Source organism: Panthera onca, chromosome B3 (genome assembly GCF_046562875.1).
Source record: "Panthera onca isolate mPanOnc1 chromosome B3, mPanOnc1 haplotype 2, whole genome shotgun sequence".
NCBI lineage: Eukaryota > Metazoa > Chordata > Mammalia > Carnivora > Felidae > Panthera > Panthera onca.
Window position 1 is genome coordinate 97,173,237 of NC_138344.1, and position 21,706 is coordinate 97,194,942.

At 40.5% G+C, this 21,706-nt stretch overlaps 1 protein-coding gene and 1 long non-coding RNA gene across 2 annotated transcripts; one reads left to right on the forward strand and one right to left on the reverse strand.

The window, feature by feature from the left end:
* Window positions 1–691: 691 nt before the first annotated feature.
* On the reverse strand, window positions 692–4,498 carry LOC144616658 (uncharacterized). Its single transcript, XR_013556122.2, has 2 exons — window positions 1,658–4,498; window positions 692–1,191 (listed from the first exon to the last, which is right to left on the reverse strand). It is a non-coding gene; the product is annotated as an uncharacterized LOC144616658 (long non-coding RNA).
* Window positions 4,499–19,688: 15,190 nt separating this feature from the next.
* Window positions 19,689–21,086, forward strand: ARF6 (ARF GTPase 6). Its single transcript, XM_060619782.3, has one exon. It carries the CDS (start codon window positions 20,058–20,060, stop codon window positions 20,583–20,585), a length of 528 nt encoding a protein of 175 aa, XP_060475765.1. The 5' UTR covers window positions 19,689–20,057; the 3' UTR covers window positions 20,586–21,086.
* Window positions 21,087–21,706: the final 620 nt, after the last annotated feature.

Sequence of the window (21,706 nt, forward strand, 5' to 3'; positions counted from 1 at the left end):
CTTTTTCTGTCTAACTTATTTCACTTGGCATATGCCCTCCAGTTTTATCCATGTCACAAATGACAAGATTTCCTTCCCTCTCTCTCTTTTTTAATGCTTATTTCTTTTGAGAGAGACAGACAGAGTGCAAGTTGGGGAAGGGCAGAGAGAGAGAGGGAGACACAGAATCTGAAGCAGGCTCCAGGTTCTGAGCTGTCAGCACAGAGCCGGACGTGGGACTCGAACGTACAAACCGTGAGTTCACGACCAGAGCAAAAGTCAGACACTTAACTGACTGAGCCACCCAAGCGCCCCAAGATTTCTTTGTTTTTAAAGACTGAATAATATTCCATCATTATGTATATATAGATCAGCATTTTTTTTAATCCATTAATCCATTGATGGATACTTAGGTTGTTTGCAAACCTTCACTATTGTAAATAATGCTGCAGTAAACACAGAAGTACAAGTGTCTCTTCCAGATAATGGCTTCCTTTGGATATACACCCAGAAGTGGGATTGCTGGATCACATGGTAGCTCTATTTTGCATTTCTTGAGGGACTTCTATACTGTTTTCCATAATGGTTGAACCAGTTTACATTTCCACCAACAGTGCACATGGGTTCCCTTTTCTCCACATCCTGGCCACCATTTATTATCTAGGTTGTGCCTTGTTGTTTTAACCTATGTGCACATTTTTTTAAAGTTAACTTTTATTTATTTAAGTAATCTCTGCACCCAATGTGGGGCTCCAACTCAGCACCCAGAGATCAAGAGTCACATGTTCGTCCATCTGAGCCAGGCAGGCACCCCTAGGTTGTTTACTTGTAAATAGTTCAACAAACTAGGTCCTGTCTGGCTGTTTGAGGTTTTGCTTCTTCAAAACATAACCTGAATGAGTTAATTTTTAGGTGCTTATTAAACATTAGCACTCATCCCAAATGGTTTGTCTCCATACGTCCACAAAAATCCACTCCATGGAGCTCAAAACTTTTATACATTAGTCCTTCTGGGACACTAAACGACGAAGAGCGTGGAGTCAGACGAAGAGGCTTTCTGCCCAGGTCGGGAGAAAAGGCTTTAGGGCAAGCGAGGTCCGAGCTTACGTCCTCAGCAGCCATCAGGCAAGAGTACCCGACAAGGCTGAGGCTGGCCAGGGCCGAAGAGGCCTCAGTTGCTAGGCCCGAGAGAACACCCGAGGAGGAGGCTCCCTGTGGCAGAAGAAAAGCAGGCTCAGAGGTCACAGAGAAAAAAACTGGTGCACCCTGAGTACGATTGCCAGCCAGGATCGCCCAAGTTTACTCCCGGGCTGCTGAACGGGAGAGGAACCTGGGAGGGGGAAGGCGGGGCCTCCGGGAACGAAGGTGGGCCACGAGGGGAGGGAGGGGTGAGGCCACTTCATGGAAAGGTGGTGCCTCCAGAGGGAAGAGAGAGGCGAGACTGCCCTGGGAGGAGAAGGGGGCGGTCAGGGACCTGAAGTGGTTGGGAACTCTGGAGGCGAAGGGGGAGAGGGGGAGAGGAGGCGAGAGGCGGGGTTACCCAGCGAGCGAGGGGCTGGGCCCGCAGGGGAAGGGAGGGCGGCCGCCAGGGGGCGAGGCGGACAAAGTGCTCACTACCACCTGGGTCCCAGGATCTGGCGGTCCGGTACTGGGCTGCATCATCCCCCCAAAGGCTCACCTGTTCCTGCCCTTTGACAGGCTGCCGGTTCGCCGCTGCTGACCACAGGAGGATCACTTGCAGGCGGCAGGATTTTCCTCAGGCTAGGTTATTTGCATTTCAGAGACAAGCCCTTGTGGGCTAACCTTGATTCTATTACATTTAATAAACGAACAATGCATTAACGAGAACGAACACTTTGACATAATAAACGTTTACTTCTTGGGCACACCCTACATGGAGGAAGAGCCTTTAATATGGTTAATGATATCTCATATATCCAGAAACTCTTTTCTTGTGGCAGGTTTTAAAACTTAAGAACAAATCCTAGTAGTGGGCAAAATTATTCACCTTGTCACTCCGCTGGACCGATAAATATAAAAGTTAAATTTGGGAGTGCTATTTTCTTCAATTTGAATACGTTTTGACTTTCATCCAACGGTTCTGCGGAAATGTTTTAACGTTTTAGAACTTAGTAGAACTCCATCCGAGCCTGGCTATTTATTACATTGATTCTGATCTGGTGGAATAAATCACATGCCCACACCAAAACTTCAAATCCTGATATTTAACACTTGATCTCAGGTATTGATTCTTTACGCCAGCGTGGCAAAAGCTTTCTGCTGTATTTAATTTATTCATCTTGAAAGTATTAGAATGAATTAGAATGTTTCGTTTTCATCAGATAGCGTTTGGAAGAGTGCTTCCTTTGTTTGGGGCCTCCGTAGACTTAGGCTAATGTCACGGCCAGCCAGAATAACTGGCAAATTGACTTACTTTTTCGTGACTTTCTATTCTCAAGGCTAATTATTTTCCCAGGTTAATATATCAGAACAGCCTGGCTTTTGGTAGGAAAACAAGTACTTTAAGTTGCATACTGCTTTCACTGACTAAGGTGAGAGACGATCACTTTTAGCTTAAATCACTCTCATCCAACAACTAGTTATCGAGCACGTGCAAGGTGCCCTGAAGTGTTAACTGTTGGTTAATATTGGGGATAAAGGTTAATTTTGAGAATAAAAGTGTAAACAGGGAAACAATGAATCTGCTTGATATGAAACAAATAATGTGAATTGGTTTATGTCTATTCACCTTGGACCCTGAGAAAGGGCATAATTTCCGAGAGGAATGACGGGAAAAGTATCTAATCTTGCATGACTGCTGGCCCCGAGTATGGCTAATATAAAAATCCTGAGGTTTTTCCTATGTGGAGTTGGTGAGGAGGGAAATATCTTCCCCTAGACTTCCTCCCCTTGTCATGAATGGGAGGAAGAACACTGAGACCTTCCCAAGTTCAAATAGCAACCTACTTTCACTTTTATTTTGGAAGGGGGAAATTTTAAGCTTTTCTCTGAGTGTCCATCAACTGAAGAAGGGGTGGACTAAATGTGGAATGGAATATTACTCAGCCACAAAAAGGAATGAAGTTCTGACACATGCTATGCCACAGATGCGCCTTGAAAAAACATCGTGCTAAGTGAAATAAGCTAGACACAAAAGGACAAATAGTGTATGACTCCACCTATATGAAGTACCTAGAACAAGCAAATACATAGAGACAGAAAGTAGAAGTTGAGGGGAGCAGGATATTATTGCTTAATGGATATAGAGTTTATGTTTAGGGTGATGGAAAAGTTTTGGAAATAGATGGTACTGGTTGTACAACATTGTGAACATAATCAGTGCTTCTGAATTGTATACTTAAAAATGGTTAAAATGGCAAATTGTATGTTTTACATATTTTACAATAGTGTATGTATGCGTATACATATGTATGTGTATATATACATATACACAAATCAGTTGGGCATATTTGTGTGAGTCTGTACCTAGATTCTCCATTGTGCTGCATTAATCTATATGTCTATCCCTCCATCACGATCAGAGTCTTTTACTGTAACTATATAATAACAAGTCTTGAAATTGAATAGACTGATTTCTCCCGCTTTTTTTTTTTTTTTAATTGTTTGGCTTTTCTAGTTCCTTTGCTTTTCCATATATATTGTACAGTAATTTTGTCTATAATGACAAAAAGTCTTGCTGGGAATTTGTAGGAATTGCATTAAACTGGAGAAAATTGACTGGAGAAAAATTGACTGGAGAAAATTTACCATGTTGAATCTTCCAATCCATGAATGCAATACATCTTTCCGCGTTTTTAGATATTCTTAGATTTATTTAGCCAGTGTTTTCCAGTTTTTAGCATACACATCCTGTTCATGTTTTGTTAGATTTATTCTTAAATATTTCAATTTTGTGAGTAATTATAAACATTATTGTATCTTTAATTTCACTGTCCATATGTTCATTACTACCATATAGAAATACAATGCATTTTTGTGTTTATCTTGTAATCCTGCAGTCTTCTAAACTCACTAATTAGTTGTAGAAGGGTTTTTTTTGTTTTGGGTTTTTTTTTTTGTAGGTTTCTTAGGACTTTTCTATGTAAGTAATCATGTCTTTTACAAATAGAGGCAGTTCTATCTCTTCCTTTCCATTCTATATGACTTTTATTTCCGTTTCTTGCCTTAACACACTGGCTAGAACTTCCAGCACGATCCTGAATAAGAGGAGTGAGGGTAGATATCTTTGTCTTGTTCCTGATCTTAGGAAGACAGCATTCAGTCTTTCATCACTGAATATAAGGCTAGTTGTAGTTTTTTTTTGTAGATTAAAATTTAAAAAAGCAACTTGGGGAAGTTAGTTCCTTTTTTTTTTTTTTTTTTTAAGAGCATTCACCATAAATAGGTCCTGGGGCACCTGGGTGGCTCAGTCAGTTAAATGTCCGACTCTTGATTTCAGCTCAGGTCATGATCTCATGGTTTGTGAGTTTGAGCCCCACATTGGGCTCTGTGCTGACGGTGTGGAGCCTGCTTGGAATTCTCTCTCTCTCTCTCTCTCTCTCTCTCTCTCTCTTTCTGTGCCCCTCCCCTTCTCTCTCTCTCTAATAATAAACTAATAAAAAAACATAAATAGGTGCTGAATTTTGTCAAATGTCTTTTCTGCATTGATAAATATGATTGTGTGCTTTCTTCTTTAGCCTGCTAATATGGTGGAGTACATTGATTTTTCAAATACTGAAACAACCTTACATCTCTGAAACAAATTCCACTTGGTCATGGTGTATGGTTCATGATTGGTGTATGATTTTTTATTTTTTTTTAGAGAAAGAGAGAGAGAGGAAGAGGCAAAGGAAAAGGGAGAGAGAGACTCAAGTAGGTTTCACACCCAGAGCAGAGCCCAATGCGGGACTCGATCTCAGAGCCCTGAGAGGATGACCTGAGCTGAAATCAAGAGTTGCATGTTTAACCAACTGAACCACCCAGGTAACCCTGGAGTAGGATTTAAAAAATATATAGAGAGTAAAACCTTGGATTGCGAGTAACTTGTTCTGCGAGTGTTCCACAAGATGAGAAAACATTTCTAATAAATTCTAACTTGATAAATGAGCGATGTCTTACAACATGAGTAGTATGTGATGCCAAACATCACATGATCACAACTGAGCCAATGGTTCTTCTCTCTCTTTCTCTCTCACTCGCTGTGGGATTGTGGGTGATCGTCTCTCCTATGCTCAGATGCTCGGTCTCAGGCCAAGGTGTTTGGGAGAAATGAGTGATTTTTCAGAACGCTGGAAAGTGCCCACAACTAGCACTAGTGTATTTTTGTCACTTCAAAGCACCTATGGACGGTCCTTTGCTTTTCCATACAAGAGTAAGTTTAGGAATGCTTGGCTTCATTCTAGGTCAGGCTGCCTTTAGATATAGAACCTTTCCTTTTCTGCCTTATTGCCAGCTACACTAAATACAGTATATGACAAGAGTTTATTAATACTATACTACAGTCAACATCTGAGCAAACACATACAATGGCCCCCATGCAGAAAAGATTCCACTGAGCCAATAGATAGCAGTGATTCCATCAGTGATAGTGAAAGTTGTCCTACACAATAACCCTCCTCTCTGTCTCCTTCACACCAGCCATGAAGGTTTTCAAAAGTAAGTGCAGGTTAATTTATTTTTCTTTATATTTTGTGTTTTCTTTATTATTTTGTATTATATTACAGTACTGTAATCATTTTTATATGAATATTTTGGGGTTGTAGAACAAATAATCTGAGTTTCCATTATTTCTTAGGGGAAAATTTGCTTTGATATATAAGTGCCTTGGATTACAAGCATGTTTCTGGAAGAAACTATACTCACAAACCAAGGTTTTACTGTATATTGCTGAGTTTTATCTGTTAACATTGTTTAATCATTTTGCATCTTGGGGCCCCTGGGCAGCTCAGTCAGTTAAACGTCTAATTTTGGCTCAGGTCATGATCTCACGGTTGATGGGTTTGAGCCCTGCATCGGGCTCCACACTGATAGTATGTAGCCTACTTGGGATTCTCTCCCTCTTCCTCTCTCTCTGCCCCTTCCCGACTCACGCTTTCTCTCAAAATAAATAAAAAAATATTTTTTGCATTTTTATAAATGAGTAATATTGGCCTGCAGCTTTGTAATTATTTGTTTTTCATATCAGGCTAATACTACTTTTATAAAATGAATTGGGATGTGGTCCCTCCTCTTCTATTTCCTAAAAGTCTTCAAATGTTTGGTAGCATTCTCTAGTGAAACCATCTGAGCCACCAGATTTCTTTTGTAGAGTTTTAAAATTATTCAATTTCCTTAATAATTATAGGGCTACTCAAATTATCTATTTCACATTAGGTGTGTTGAGGTAGTTTGAACTTTTTAAGAATTGGTCTTTAATTTGTCAAATGTATGTGTGCAGAGTTGTTTGTAGCATTCTATTATTATCATATTGTTATCTGCAGGGTCTATTGATATCTCATGTTTCATTTCTGATGTTAGTAATTTTTGTCTTTTTTTTGTCAGTCTTGCTAGATAGAGGTTGTCACCTTAATTGATTTTTCCAATGAACCAGCTTTTTTGTTTCATTGATGTTCTCTATTGTTTTTCCGTTCTCAATTTTATTAATTTCTGTTTTTTAATATTTCCTCATTTGATTACTTTGGATTTATTTTGTTCTTCTTTTTCTAGTTTTTTAAGATGGGAACTTAGATTACTGATTTGTGACTTTTCCTCTTATTCTCATGTGTGCATTCTATTGCTATAAATTTCCCTCTCAGCACTGCAGAAGCTGGTCCCACAAAATTTGATATGTTGCATTTTCATTCATTTCAATGTATTTTTCTTTCCCTTGAGACTTACTCTTTGACCCATAGGTTACTTGGAAGTGTGTTATTTAGTTTCCATTTAGAGACTTTCCTGTTACCTTTCAAATTTTCCAGTTTGATTCCATTGTGGTTGGAGAATATACTCAGTATTATTTCATTCCTTAAAATTTTCTGAGATTTGTTTTATTGCCCAGGATATGGTCTATTCTGGTGTATGTTCCATGGGTAAGAATGTGTGTTAGGTGAAATATTCTACAAATGTTGATTATATCCTATTAGTTGATGCCACTGTTCAGTTCTATAGCCTTGCTGATTTTCTGTCTAGTTTGTTCTATAAATTGTTAAGAGAGAGGCACTGAAGTCTCCAACTATAAGTGTAGATTTATCTATTTCTCCTTCCAGTTCTATCAGTTTTTGCTGCACATATTTATGTTCCTTCTGTTTATATTGTAATTGCCTTTAATACATTTCCTCTATATACATTTAGAACCATATCAGATAGTGGTATAAATTTTTGATGCAATCATCAAATGTAATTTAGAAAACTGAAGAAGGAAAATCTATTGCACTTACCTATATTTTTGCTTACTATGTCCTTTATTCCTTCCTGATGTTCCAAGATTCCTTTAAAAAAATTCCTTTTCTTTCCATTTAGAGAAATTCTAACTTCTGTTGGACGTTTTTTTAAGGCTAGGTCTGCTGGTGAAATTCTCTTAGTTTTCCTTCATCTGAGAATGTTTTGATTTCCCTAACAATATTTTACTGGATATAGGGTTCTGGGTTGACAGTTTTTTTCTTTCATCACTTAAAACATGTTATGTTGCTTCCTCCTGGCCTCTATATTTTCTGGTAAGAAATCCACTATTGTTTAAATTTTTTTTTTCCCTCGTGGGTAAGGTGCTTTTTTTCTCTGGTTGCTTTGAAGATTTTTTTGTTTTCAGGTTTTAGAAGTTTGATTATAATGTGCTTTGGTGTATCAGATTTATCCTATTTGGAAGTTCTTTCAACTTCCTAAATCTGTAGGTTTATGGTTTTTGCTGAATTGGGGAAATGTTTAGATATTACATCTTAGGGAACTTTTTAAGCCCTACTTTCTCTCTCTCCTCTCCTGGGGCTCCAGTGATATGAACATTAGCAGTTTTGTTATAGTCCTACAGGTCTCTGAGGCTCTTCTTGATGTTTTTTACTCTATGTTCTCTCTGTTGTTAAGATTGGGTAATTTCAGTGGCTGTATCTTCCAGTCCACAAACTTTTCCCTCTGTCCCTATCATTCTGCTGTTGAGCCCATCAACTGAGCTGTTTGTTATTATATCTTTTCAGTTCTGAAATTTCCATTTGTTTTTCCTTGTATCTTCTAAATATTTGCTGAGACTTCCTATTTCTTTGCTGAGACTATTTTTTCAGTTGATTCAACTGTGTTCACAATTGCTCACTGAAGCAATGTTATGATGGCTGCCGTAAAATCTCTGTCAGATAACTCTAACATCTTTATCGTTGTAGTGTTGGCATTTATTGATTGTCTTTTCTCACTCAGTCTGAGATCTTGGTATGATAAGTGAATTTTGGTTGAGATCTGAATATTTTGAATATTATAACAATCTGGACCTTATTTAACTTTCTGTTTTAGCTGGCTTCCTCTCACACCTCTCCAACAGGAAAAGTGGAGCACCATCTAATTACCACCAGGTTAGGTAGTCCTGGTTCAGAAGTCCAGGTTCTTCACTCAGACTTTGTTGACACCCTAATGGGAGGCTCCTTGTTACTGCTGGGTAGGGGTGGGAGTACTGGCTTCCCACTAGGCTTCCAGTGATACCTCCCTGGTTGGAAGGGATACGAATACCTCATTACTGCTCCCACATGTTTTTTCATTAACACTACACCACAAATGGTGAGGGGTGTTGGGGATGAGTGAGGTGTTGGGAAGAAGGGGTGGCCTTGTTACTATAAAAATACTGACTCTCCACTAGGACTTTTCTGATTCTACTCCAGCAGACAGAAAGGGGTGCCTCCTGTCAATGGACGTGGAAGTCTAGTTTTCCACGTGGTCTCCACTGACACCAAGTGTTTGCATGGGGCTTGTTACCCCCTGGTGGGGATAAAAGCCCCTATTCTCTACTCCACCTAGTGGTGGTGCACCTCATGAAGAGTCCAGCAAGGGTAGCAGTGCCTGGGTGGCTCGGTCAGTTAAGCTTCTGACTCTTGACTTTGGCTCAGGGCATGATCTCACAGTTCATGAGTTCGAGCCTAGTGTCGGGCTCTGTGCTGACAGTGTGCACCCTCTCTGTCTCTCTCTCAAAAAAAAAAAAAAAAAAAAAAAAGAAAAGAAAAAGAAATTCCAGCAAAGGTGGAAATCTAAGCTACTCACCTGGCCTTTGCTACCATGGGTGAAGGTAGGGCCACAGTCTTTTCTTTGTTGTTTGGCTGGAGTACAGTGGTTATTTTCCAAAAGTTTTCTGTCTTGCTAGGTTGCCCCTTTCCTAATCCTTTGGCTAAAGAGAGCATTCTTTGGTTAGAGTTTTTTGTTTTGTTTTTGGCATTTCTGACTTCTTAAGCTCCAAGTCTGGGATATATGAGGAGAAAGCAAACCCAGGGAACTCACTACCATGTCACTGCTTGGTCTCTAGTCCAGCTAGTCTGCTTTCTTCTCTCCGTCTTTCAGAGTTTTCTTATGCTTGTTGAATATGTAATGTCCAGGGATTTTTGCTGTACTTAGAGAGTGGAACTGGAAAAAGTATGTCTACCCCATCTTCCCAGAAGCGGAAGTCTATTGTATTAATTTTTAAATTTTTTTTTTTTCAACGTTTATTTATTTTTGGGACAGAGAGAGACAGAGCATGAACGGGGGAGGGACAGAGAGAGAGGGAGACACAGAATCGGAAACAGGCTCCAGGCTCTGAGCCATCAGCCCAGAGCCTGACGCGGGGCTCGAACTCACGGACCGCGAGATCGTGACCTGGCTGAAGTCGGACGCTTAACCGACTGCGCCACCCAGGCGCCCCTATTGTATTAATTTTTATAATTGCCTTCTGTTTAGGGCAAGTGATGCTAATGGAAAAACTCCTCCAGTGATTCTCTGATGTCCTTTTCTCCTCCCACATTAAGATAACTATTGCTATAATGTATCAGAATACATTAAATTATTCTAAGAGCTCTGGGGGTGCCTGGGTGACTCAGTTAAGCATTTTCTGTCTTCAGCTCAGGTCATGATCTAATGGTTCGTGAGTTCAAGGCCCACATTGGGATCTCTGCTGTCCGCGCAGAGACCCCTTCAGATCCTCTGTCTTCCTCTCTCTCTGCACCGCCCCTGCTCATGCTCTCTCAAAAATAAAAATAAATAAAAACTTAAAAAAATTATCCGAAGAGCTCTATAAAGCAATTCAGGGAGAGGTCAAAAGACCAGGTTACAGACTTGTTTAGAGCTTTTTATATAATGAATTAGATTTACCAGTAGTCCACTCGTTCCCACCCTAATTCTAACGTGGTTTTATGCAACAGTGATGGCAGTTATTATGCATTAGATATTTGTATATCGTATATAATTCTTCATAAGGCATAAAAGTCTGCAACTTGGATACATTTACTTTATTTTTAAAAATTTTTTTGCTTATGCACTACATTGTCATATTTTGTAAAGTTCGTACTTTTATTTGTAAGTAACAGCATCCTACTGGAGCTCCCTTTAGCAAGAAGAAGGGTAATTTTATACAAAGATACAGGATGTCTCATAAAACTCAAAGGTTGGTATGCAGACAGACACCAAGAAGGGCCTGGAACTGTGCACTGGAACCTAGGAAATAATCTGTTTTGTCTCTGCTCCTTTCTGTACATCTGTTTTTTTCTTCTTTGTCCCTGAAGACTAACTTCTGTCTGCCACCCATACTCAAAGCAGAATATGGCCTTGACCAAGTCCCTAGTTAGTAGGATATGGATCCACTGGGAAGAGACAGACTAATATGGTCCTTCTTCACATCTGATTTTAAATTCTCAGGAATGAGAATCTGATTGGCCAATTAGAATAATGAATCTACCTGTGGTCCAACTGGTATGACCAGAAATGTATGTGTTGAAGAGTCTCACGGAAAAACCAGGACTGTCAGGAATCTACTCTTATATTCCTGTGGAAGGGGGGCAGGTAGCTGTTTCCAAAGACATCCTATGCACCGGGCATAGGCTTATGCCTCTATACCACCCATATGCATCGGGAAACTTGTTCTACTCCTAGAATCTTTGATATACTGTTAAGGATGTGTCCATATCAAATTGTTATAAAGTCTCAGGTTAACCTTCTTATATAACCAAGGTTATTACTGGGTAAGCACGTTGAATTCATGACTTATAATGTCAAAAAGATATAAGCAGTGGAAAGACCCGTGTTTACATTTAAAAATGAAGTCCCTGGGTGCCTGGGTGGCTCACTTGGTTGAGTGTCCGACTTCGGCTCAGGTCATGATCTCACAGTTCATGGGTTCGAGCCCCGCATTGGGCTCTGTGCTGACAGCTCAGAGTCTGGAGCCTGTTTCGGATTCTGTGTCTCCCTCTCTCTCTGTGTCCCTCCCCTGCTCGTGCTCTGTCTCCCTGTCTCAGGAATGAATAAACATTAAAAAAAATTTTTTTAATAAAAAGAAATAAAAGAAAAAAATGAAGTCCCAATATCAGAAACTGCTTCAAGAATTCTAGAACTTTCCTTTTCCAGCAATAATCTAGTTAGTTTGGGAAGGTGGCACACTGGGTAGCTGACCTTCCTTCCACAGTGAAGAGACCACGAACACTGTTGTCCTAGTTCACCAGAGAGGGTCATAGCACTCTAGACTCCAGTCTGTGAAATTGTAATGTTACCCTGAAGCCAGATTTTGGCTTAGTAGGTTTATATTATCTATTACTGTGGACACACAATCCAGTAGGTGTCTTTCTAAGCCTATTGAAACATAAATCTTTCTTAAAACAGAAAGGAAACAAACCCATAAATTTTGCCTAGATAAATCATTGTTAAATTGGTTATAGTGCAACATTTACCTAGGATTTTACAACCATTTCCACACATAAATTTTGGACACTGTGTTCAAAACTGTATCTTAGAATAGGACCTACTACAGACAGTTGTATACTGAAAGTCCAAAGGTACTCAACAGCAAAAACTGCTCCCTTGTTTGTTCTTGGTATGCCTATGACATGTACACAAAGCAAAATAAAAGAAGGTTATGGAGGAGGAAATCTCATCTTAATCTACCTGGTTATGTTTTTCTAAGGAATCTTTCCTTTCTAACCCAAAGCTAGGTTTGGATTAGGTTAAGGTATCAGTTTACAAGATTGGAAAGCTCCCTTTTTCAACACAATTATCTCCTTTTCTCCTTTATTCCTCCCTTCTTTTTCTTTTTCCTTCCTTTCTTCTTCTTTCTCACTCATTTTTATATTCATTCATTTGTTCTCTCTCTGAAGCGGCACTGTGTGGCATTTAAAATCATCTTATTTATTTGGTTTCTAATCCATAAACAGTTTTAAATTTAGTGGCTTACCACCTTTTCTTGAGATTTGGAAGATTAATTTTTTCTCTGGGTCCTGTAACATGGAAAGTTCTTCCATCTTTGCTTTCACCACCAACTTGGCCATTAGAAAGATCTCCTTGAGAAGCTGAATCCCTTACCAGCAAGTCAGGAAGTAAGGCAGATCAAATGCAGAATACTATGGTAAAGGGAAAAAAAAAAAACTAATATAAAGAGCTAATATTGCATGATGTTTTAAATCAGTAAATCTATTTGTTTAGTACCATTGTGACTCATTCATCAATCAGAGGTCAGCATTTTACTTACATGCCGTTTCCTTCATATATCTCTAACAACAGGAGAGAACTAACAAAACAGAAACAAAACAAGATAAAGCAAAAAACAAAGCCTATAAATTAAGAAATTTAAAGCTGGAACCACCATAAAGATAGAACAAGGTTAGTTTTAGCCCTCAGCTATTTGGTGTCCCTTGAATATCTTCCTGAAGAGCACACTATCCATACCAACACACAGCCATACAGTATGTTATTGTATAATAACAACACATCTGAGTAACTGATAGTACAGAGCCCGAAAACTCTTACTGTAAACACTACACACAAACTGTTGTTTTATCACTTAATTACAAAGCTTGGAGGATTCAGTTAAGCAATCTGAATGACTTAGCTGCTCTGTTCTTAAAAAAAAAACAACAACTTTTTCAGAAAATCAATATTGCACTCTTTGTCAGTTTAGACAGAAATAATAATCTTGTTTTAGCTTAAAAATACTTTCCTGATACCTAAAACCAAATTTCTGACATGATATGCTTCTTTTTTTTCCCCCAGAGAGAGAGGGGGGTGGGCGCAAATGAGGGAGGAGCAGAGGCAGAAGGAGAGAGAGAATCTCAAGCAGGTTCCATTTCCAGTGCAGAGATGTGGGCAGAGATGTGGGGCTCCACGTGGGGCTGGATCTCACAACTGTGAGATCATGATCTAAGCCAAAATCAAGAGTCAGACGCTTTAACAGCTGAGCTACCCAGGCTCCTCTATATGCTTCTTCTTAACAGGAAATGTTATGATTATCTCCAGGAAATGAAATGTTTCCCACTCCAACAATCTTAATTCAAATGGTTGATATAAAAATGATAGTCATGTACTTCCATGAGAAAAAACACAACTTTAACTGGTTGGAAATGATGATTCTAGAATTCTACTCATCTGACTCCATCTTCAAATGGCCACATAATGGTAAAATTACTAGCATAATCAGATCTCTAGTTTGCACAATGTTAAAGATTGTTTACTCATTTGTTTATTATTTTTTTCATGTTTATTTGTTTTGAGAGATAACGCACAAGCACAAGCGGGGGAGGGGCAGAGAGGGAGGGAGAGAGTGAATCCCAAGCAGACTCCATGGTATCAGCTCAGGTCCTGACCCGGGGCTCGATCCCACAAACTGTAAGATCATGACCTGAGCCAAAATCAAGTCAGACGCTTAATCAACTGAGCTACCCAAATGTCCTAGTCAAAGATTTTATTTTTCATTCTTTAAATTAAAATGTTTGCCATTCAGCATTCTTATTTACAATCAAACTGACCATGGTTAACTTGAACTGAAAATAATTTTATTGGAAGTATATTAGGAGACCAAAGAATTGTCAGGAAGATTGTAGAGATAGAGAAAAGGCCCTGTTGAGACTATGCCACAGAAGAGTTTTCTGGTGCTTTTACTATAACACTTGTTGCCATTGGCACTTCTGCCACCATCTTATTGGACTCAGTCACTCTGGGCACTTGTCACAGCAACTCTGTAATTCTGAATCTCTCAAAATTCAAAGCCTGTAGTAGGACATTGATTAATTAAGTGGTTGAGCCCACTTACCCAAACCCTAGCTACCAGGGAGATAGGAAAAGGAATGCATCTATTTGCCCGCCTTCTTCTTCCCTTCTACCCAGTTTGGGATTAAATCAAATAGGAGAGGTATTTGCATACTGAGCAGCCAAATGGCAAGTATCCACAGACAAGTTAATCTAGAGCTTATGAATTTGATCATCCTATGGTTGCCAAGTATTCCATCTTACTTTCTTTTCATTGGCGCTGACTAGTTGACAGTGGTTCCATTAATAATTCAATAACTTTGGCTATAATGTTAGCATATTTTCAGAATACTTTTTTAACAAGAATCTCAGAAATATTTATGCCTTTTTCTGACAGGTCTAATATCTTGGTAAGTTATACCAGTGATTAAAGTATTACTGCACTATACTATGCAAGAAATTGTGGGTGGAGATATGTATCTTGGGGATGAGGAGTAACAAAATAAGTAGAGTTCAGGATTCATAGACTTTTTAATGTGAAGGGAAATTAGCAATTAGTTCAGTCGTTTCCAATTTTAGCGATACATTAGAATCACTCAAGGAGGCCTTAAAAAAATACTGGTGGGTAGAACTTCCAGCATAGATATTTTGACTTCATTGATGTGGGGTGGGACCCAAGCATTTATGCAGTTTTAAAATGCTCCAGGTGATTTAAATATGCAGCCAGAGCTGAAAACTATTGATCTAGTCCAGCTTACTGAGTTCACACAATTATTTGGTACAGTAGAAAAAAGAACACCAGACTTGGATCAAAAAAAATCCTAATTTGAATCTCCTCTGTACCATTTTATTCATCTTAAGAAAGTAGCTTACCCTTCTCAGTGGCTTAGCTCTTTCAACTCTAAAGGGAAAAAATAAATACTGCCCTAATCAATTAAGAGATGTCTCCATTGCAGAAATAGAACAAAATGATGATCAGTGAGGATGAATAACTTACCCAGGTTAAACCTAATCAAGGAGTGTTGGGAGTAATTTAAGGATGTCATTCAGCCTTTTCTATTCACTTGTGCCACTAGAACATGTTGCCTCAGTGTTTCTTTTTGCGGTCTGAAGCAGTGACTATTAAGCAATTTGCTAAAATATCAACTATAATTCAATGTGTTTTTAGCTTTATCATTTTCACCTTTAATATTGCTAAAAATGAGATGAAGTCTTCATACTCAGGCATAGCTCAAGGCTTTGATTGGAATATAACTTTTTTTCTGGTTAAAGAGGAAGAACTAGAAAGTGATTTAGCGAACACAGAAAGAGGACAAACGAGTGAACTATTATTTTGGTTCCCAGTGTCTCTTCAAATATTTTTAAATATTTGTATCCATTAAAGTTACCAAGAATACTTACAAATTAAAATTGTTTTCATTGTCTTAATTGGATTTTTTAGTTTTATTTTTGAGAGTCTTGATCTTCACTACGTTATCATCAAAAAATATTTGAGACTTGGGGTGCCTGGGTGGCTTGGTTGGGCGTCCGACTTCGATTCAGGTCACCATCTTATGGTTTGTGAGTTTAAGCCCCGCATTGGGCTCTGTGCTGACAGCTCAGAGCCTGGATCCTGCTTCAGATTCTGTGTCTCCCTCTTTCTCTTCCCCTCCCTCACTTGCGCTCTGTCTCTCAAAAATAAATGTTAAAAATTTTTTTTTAAATATTTGAGACTTTATTTTACTACATGCCCAGTACTCTGGTAGGGACTTAGGGTTCAAAAATGAAAAGGACATGAAACCTCTCTTAGAGAGCTTATAAACAGATATGTATAATACCAAGGGAGGGCTAATTCTCCTGCCTCAGTGTTTTGGTTGGAAAGGATTAGAAATTTTTCTAAAGATATGCTTTATAATAGCTTCTTATTTATTCTTTATTTCTACCGCTAATAGTATTCCTGGGGCTCTAGTCTTCTTTAAACTAGATAGAGCTCAGTGCTGGGTACGTCTAGACTAAGGGCTCAAAATGAAGCCATAAACAAGGGATGCTATCTTCCTCAAACAGGTGTGTAGTCTGACCATTCTCACTGTATGATCAGAATTGTCATTAGCACTGCACGGGATAAAAAGAAATATATGACTTAGTCATACAGAATGAATGATTAAGAGCTTTAGGAATTCAGAAATAGGGTAAATAGCATAGGCGCTAAGATGAACAGACTTGTTCATCTTATTTGAAAAGCAAAAACCTAAGCCATTTTTATAAGTAAATCTTTTTCATATAACATGGTATGTTAGTCAGGAATATCGTAAGACAACATATGTGGTTGTTCAACAGATTAGAAATTATGGGGTTTTCTGAAAGGGGAGCCTTGTTTCTAAGTAACCTGGAGAAATCTTTTCATTTATAGGCTTTGAGTTAAAAAGCAAAGATCAATTTTTCTGTAGTGTTGGAGCATTCATTTGTGTTTAAAACTTAAAAGAGTGAAACAAGGTACATACTGAGAAATGTAATACTTTGTTTCATAAATGCATATTTTAGTTTATGTGTAAAATATTTCAAAGAATGGAAATAATATTTTTTAAATTTACTATTTTTGAATTGCTCTTTCAAGAAGAAATCAAGAAAATGTTTCATCAATGGTATGATTTAATAGTTGCCTAAATTGTTACTTTTTACAGATATTTTTGTTTTATTGAAATTCACTTACTTTTCAACTGCCATGATTGTATATACAAAGTTAAAATGTTCACTGTATTTTCTGGCCATTATATTGTTTACGATTATTACTTAAAATAATTTATTGTATGATGACCCACCCTAGATATCCAATACTCTAACCCCAGACAAAAATAGTATATCCCTTTCCTTTTTTGTTTGGTCTTATTTGTGTGGTATAAATGACATTCATTCATTCAAATAATGATATCCCTGGGGACATTATGTTGACAAAATAAGGTCTCTGCCTCAATGAAGCTTGCATTCTGGTGGAATATAAATGGAAGATGGCTTTCAAAAATGAACTTTTTAGCCCTAACACAGTGCCAGTGCCAGGTAGATGCTAAGTCTTCAAGCTGCTTCTGTTTTTCATTACAACACTCCTTCCATTGAAAAATAAATCCAAGCCCCATCAATCTCCCATCAACTTGGAAAAACTGGAATCTGCTATCAAAAACTATTATGTTGGAATGCAACAAAATACAATCCCTCTATTTGCCACATATAAATATAAATATATAACAATATACATGTAACTATATAGTCAAATATAACAGTACTGTAGCACTTTATAAAGTACTTTAAAAATACTGTAATTGAGATTCTAAAGGATTGTGTGAGGTAGTCAGGGAGATAGCATAATGTGGGGGTTAAGAGAGGGTCCTGTAGGGGCGCCTGGGTGGCGCAGTCGGTTAAGCGTCCGACTTCAGCCAGGTCACAATCTCGCGGTCCGTGAGTTCGAGCCCCGCGTCAGGCTCTGGGCTGATGGCTCGGAGCCTGGAGCCTGTTTCCGATTCTGTGTCTCCCTCTCTCTCCGCCCCTCCCCCGTTCATGCTCTGTCTCTCTCTGTCCCAAAAATAAATAAAAAATGTTAAAAAAAAAAAAAAAAAAAAAGAGAGGGTCCTGTAGATTCATGATTTAATCTCAGCTATGACCTCCAAAACACAATTTATCCTCTTTGTCCCTGAGCTTCCTCATAGGTAGAATACTAATAATATTCAAAGTTACTTCACATGGTTGCTGTGAAGATTAAAAATATATATTTAAAGTACAGTATTTAGTACAGTGTTTGCCATAACTAACACTCAATGCATGGTGACTGTTTTTGTTAGCGATCATTCTTTGTCTGATTATATAAAGCAAATGAAGTTTATGAAGGTTGAGGATTCACAGCTATAAAACGCAAGGCAACCCTTTGAACTCTAATCTTCTCACTCCCAAAATCCTTCTTTCAGTTTTATGACAGCGCCTATTAAGGCAGATGGAAAGTAAATTAGACCATTGTCAGAATATTAGTAACTCCAGTAAGTTTATTTTAGCTGGAGCTTATAAGGTTATCATTCAACCAATCTACCATTATCAAGTTTAATTATATTGTTAAATAAGTATGTTATCCTATGCTGTTATAGCATCTTCCTTTTTAAAAAAAGCTATTTCCTGTTTTTCCTCCCCTTGGTTCATTTATTTTAAGCTTTCGCCTAGCTTTAACTCTAACTTTATCTCTAACCATTTGATACAAAAAAGGTTTCCTGAAGTCTTCCACAAACATTTTGTTATTTACCCTCCAACAGAGTACAAAGAGCAAGGTCGGCATTACGCTTGGTTTACAGGTGAGATAACAAACTTAGCAAGGTTAAATGCCTAGATCCAGGCCTAGATCTAGTTAGTCTTTCTGATTCTAAACCGTATGCTAAGATTATTATCACTAGGCTTCTTAAAGTCAAGAGAGTGTGGGTGAGAAGTTACCGCTTATCACACTAAAAGGACGTAAATACTTGAACAGGAAAAGTTTTCACCTTAAAAAGCTGAAAATGCGCCAAGGCACGGGAGCTCTTGGTAACACTGTTACTTTTAAGTAATGTGGACCGGTCCTGAAGAGATATATAAAAGACAGGGCTCAAACACTCACAAGAAGTGTTTCATTGGTAACCCAAGCCTAGTAAAAGCGCCGCACTGTCTAGCAGATTCCACACAAAACACGGGCCTCCCACTTGTCTTTCAAGAAATGAACAGAACACGAGGGATAAGGGAGGCCAAGGAGGAGTTGGGCGAGACGCAGAAACAGCAGGACTGTAACAGCAGGCTGTTGTAGGGCTTTCCTGGGAGACTGAGGACGCGCGACGGCTGGGGCGGGATGGAGGGAACTCGCGGAGCACCCGGCGGGCACCGACGTCTGAGAACAGGTCTGGAAGTAAAAAGCGTGGGGAGGCCTTGACCGCGGGAGCGGGCTGCCCGCGGCCCCACCCTGTAGAGCTCCCCAGTGGATTTGCTCCTCTGGTTCGAGGGGAATGGATGAGGAGAGCACGCGGAAGAGAAACGCAGAAAGTACTGGGGCCGCTATTGTAGCGACAGGTGGGCGCGGGCCAAAGTCCGAGTTTCGCGGGTCTAGGGTCTGGCCGCACCCGCGAGGCCTCCGAGCCGCCGTAGCCCCGCCCCCTCCGCGCGTGGCGCCCCTGACGCTTGGCGCGCGGGCCGCTCTCCTTACAGAGGTCGCTCTCGTTGAACGGTCGGCCTTGTTGCGCCTGCGTGATCGGGAGGGGAAGTGAGGCGGTTTCTTCGGCGCCTTTTCCGGCGGCGGCGGCGGCAGCGGCAGAGCTGGGAGGAGGAGGAGGTGGAGGCCAGAGGGAGCCCGCGCTCAGGGCGGCGGCTGGAGGTAACCTCCTGGACTGAGCTGGGAAAGCGGGCCACTTCGGCCTCCGCTCCCCTCTGGTGCTCCGCCAGTAACTCCCTTCTTCCTCTCTGTGTCTCTGCAGGCGGCGCACCAAGTTCCCGCGAGGATCAATGACCTGACGAGGCGCCGGAGCCGCGCTGACTCTCGGGTGGCCTGGGTCGGTGAGCCCGGTGCTGGTGGACCGGCGGGCGGGCCGGAGGGCCTCGGTCTCCCGCGGCGGAGTGAGGAGAAGGCGGAGGAGCGGGAACCGCGGCGGCGCTCGCGCGGCGCTCGCGGGGGGAAGGGCAGTTCCGGGCCGGGCCGCGCCTCAGCAGGGCGGCGGCTCTCCCGGCGCAGACTCAGGGCCCCGGCGGCAGCGGCGTCTGGAGGAATCAAGTTGTGCGGTCGGTGATGCCCGAGTGAGTCGCGAGCCCGGGCCTCTGCCCCGAGGAGGAGGCGACTCCCACGCAGGCCGCACGGGCGCCCTCGCGGCCGGGAGGCTTCGTTTCGGTTTCGCGGCGGCTGCGGCGTTGTTGGCTGAGGGGACCCGGGACACCTGAATGCCCCCGGCCCCGGCTCCTCCGACGCGATGGGGAAGGTGCTATCCAAGATCTTCGGGAACAAGGAAATGCGGATCCTCATGTTGGGCCTGGACGCGGCCGGCAAGACAACAATCCTGTACAAGTTGAAGCTGGGCCAGTCGGTGACCACCATCCCCACAGTGGGTTTCAACGTGGAGACGGTGACTTACAAAAACGTCAAGTTCAACGTATGGGATGTGGGCGGCCAGGACAAGATCCGGCCGCTCTGGCGGCATTACTACACCGGGACCCAGGGTCTGATCTTCGTAGTGGACTGCGCCGACCGCGACCGCATCGACGAGGCCCGCCAGGAGCTGCACCGCATTATCAATGACCGGGAGATGAGGGACGCCATAATCCTCATCTTCGCCAACAAACAGGACCTGCCTGATGCCATGAAACCCCACGAGATCCAGGAGAAACTGGGCCTGACCCGGATTCGGGACAGGAACTGGTATGTGCAGCCCTCCTGTGCCACCTCAGGGGATGGACTCTATGAGGGGCTCACATGGTTAACCTCTAACTACAAATCCTAATGAGCATTCTCCACCTATCCCCCGGAAGGAGAGAAATCAAAAACCCATTCATAGGATTATCGCCACCATCACCTCTTTCAATTGCCACTTTCTCTTCTTTTGAATTTGAACTCTGGAGTTACTGTTCTACGGTTGGGGGGGGGGGGGGGGGTTAGGGGTTTCCTTTTTTTGTTTCTTTTTTTTTTCCGTTCTTTTTTTTTTTTTTTTTTTTTTTGCTTTGCGTTAGGAAGCTCTGATCTGACATTTGCCATGAACACAAAGTGCTAGATGCTCTTAATGACTTCCAGCAAATGGGATGGGGGAAATATAGCAGTTTTTGGTAAAGTCCTTTATAATAATGGTTTGATTTTTTATTTCGAGAGAATCTTTTTTGCAATGTATGCTTTTTTCCTTTTTGCCCAGTTTCCTTATCACTTGCTGTAGATGGCTTATTTTGCATTCATGCAGACTATGTTGCAAGTCTGTTTCATCTAGTAAACTGAAAATTATTGCTTAATCAAACTGCCGTTTGTCTTTTATATTTAAGGCCTTTACCCCTCCCTTCTGAGTTTTACCTTTAACTTAGTAATTTCAAATGTGACCTTTTATATCTAAGACCAGTGTAGTAAACTTAGCCTACAGTGGCAAATCATGCGTAATATCATTGTAATATGTTCCAGTTGCACATCAGTATGTTAAACAGGTAATGTAAGAAGTTTTTTGAAATGTCAGCTATTAAGTTCTGAAACATACATCATGCATGAGTAGGGATAAAGCTCAAGTTCCTTATTACATAGCCAACTTACACTGCATAAAGATACGAAAGTGTAACCCGTCAAGAACACAGGTTTTTTTTTCACTGCAAAGTTAGCAACTTTGCTGTTTTCCCTCTTTTTTAACTTTAAAAGTAGACTTTTCCCAGAAAGTGGAGCAATAATGGTGTATGCCACACACAGATGAGATCTCTGTAGATATCTTACGTGACTTTGGGGCAAAACTGGAATATATATTTTACCACGTTTCGAATATCTAAGACCAATAGTTAAAAAAATTATTAGAATGTTTATTTTGTCCATTAATAAAGCATCTAACAATTCAAATTAAATACACCTTCTACCTAGTTGGAAAAACACATTCCTGTT

Excerpts from the sequence above, each read along its gene's own strand:
- ARF6 (XM_060619782.3), top strand. The coding sequence starts at position 20,058 with ATGGGGAAGGTGCTATCCAAGATCTTCGGGAACAAGGAAATGCGGATC.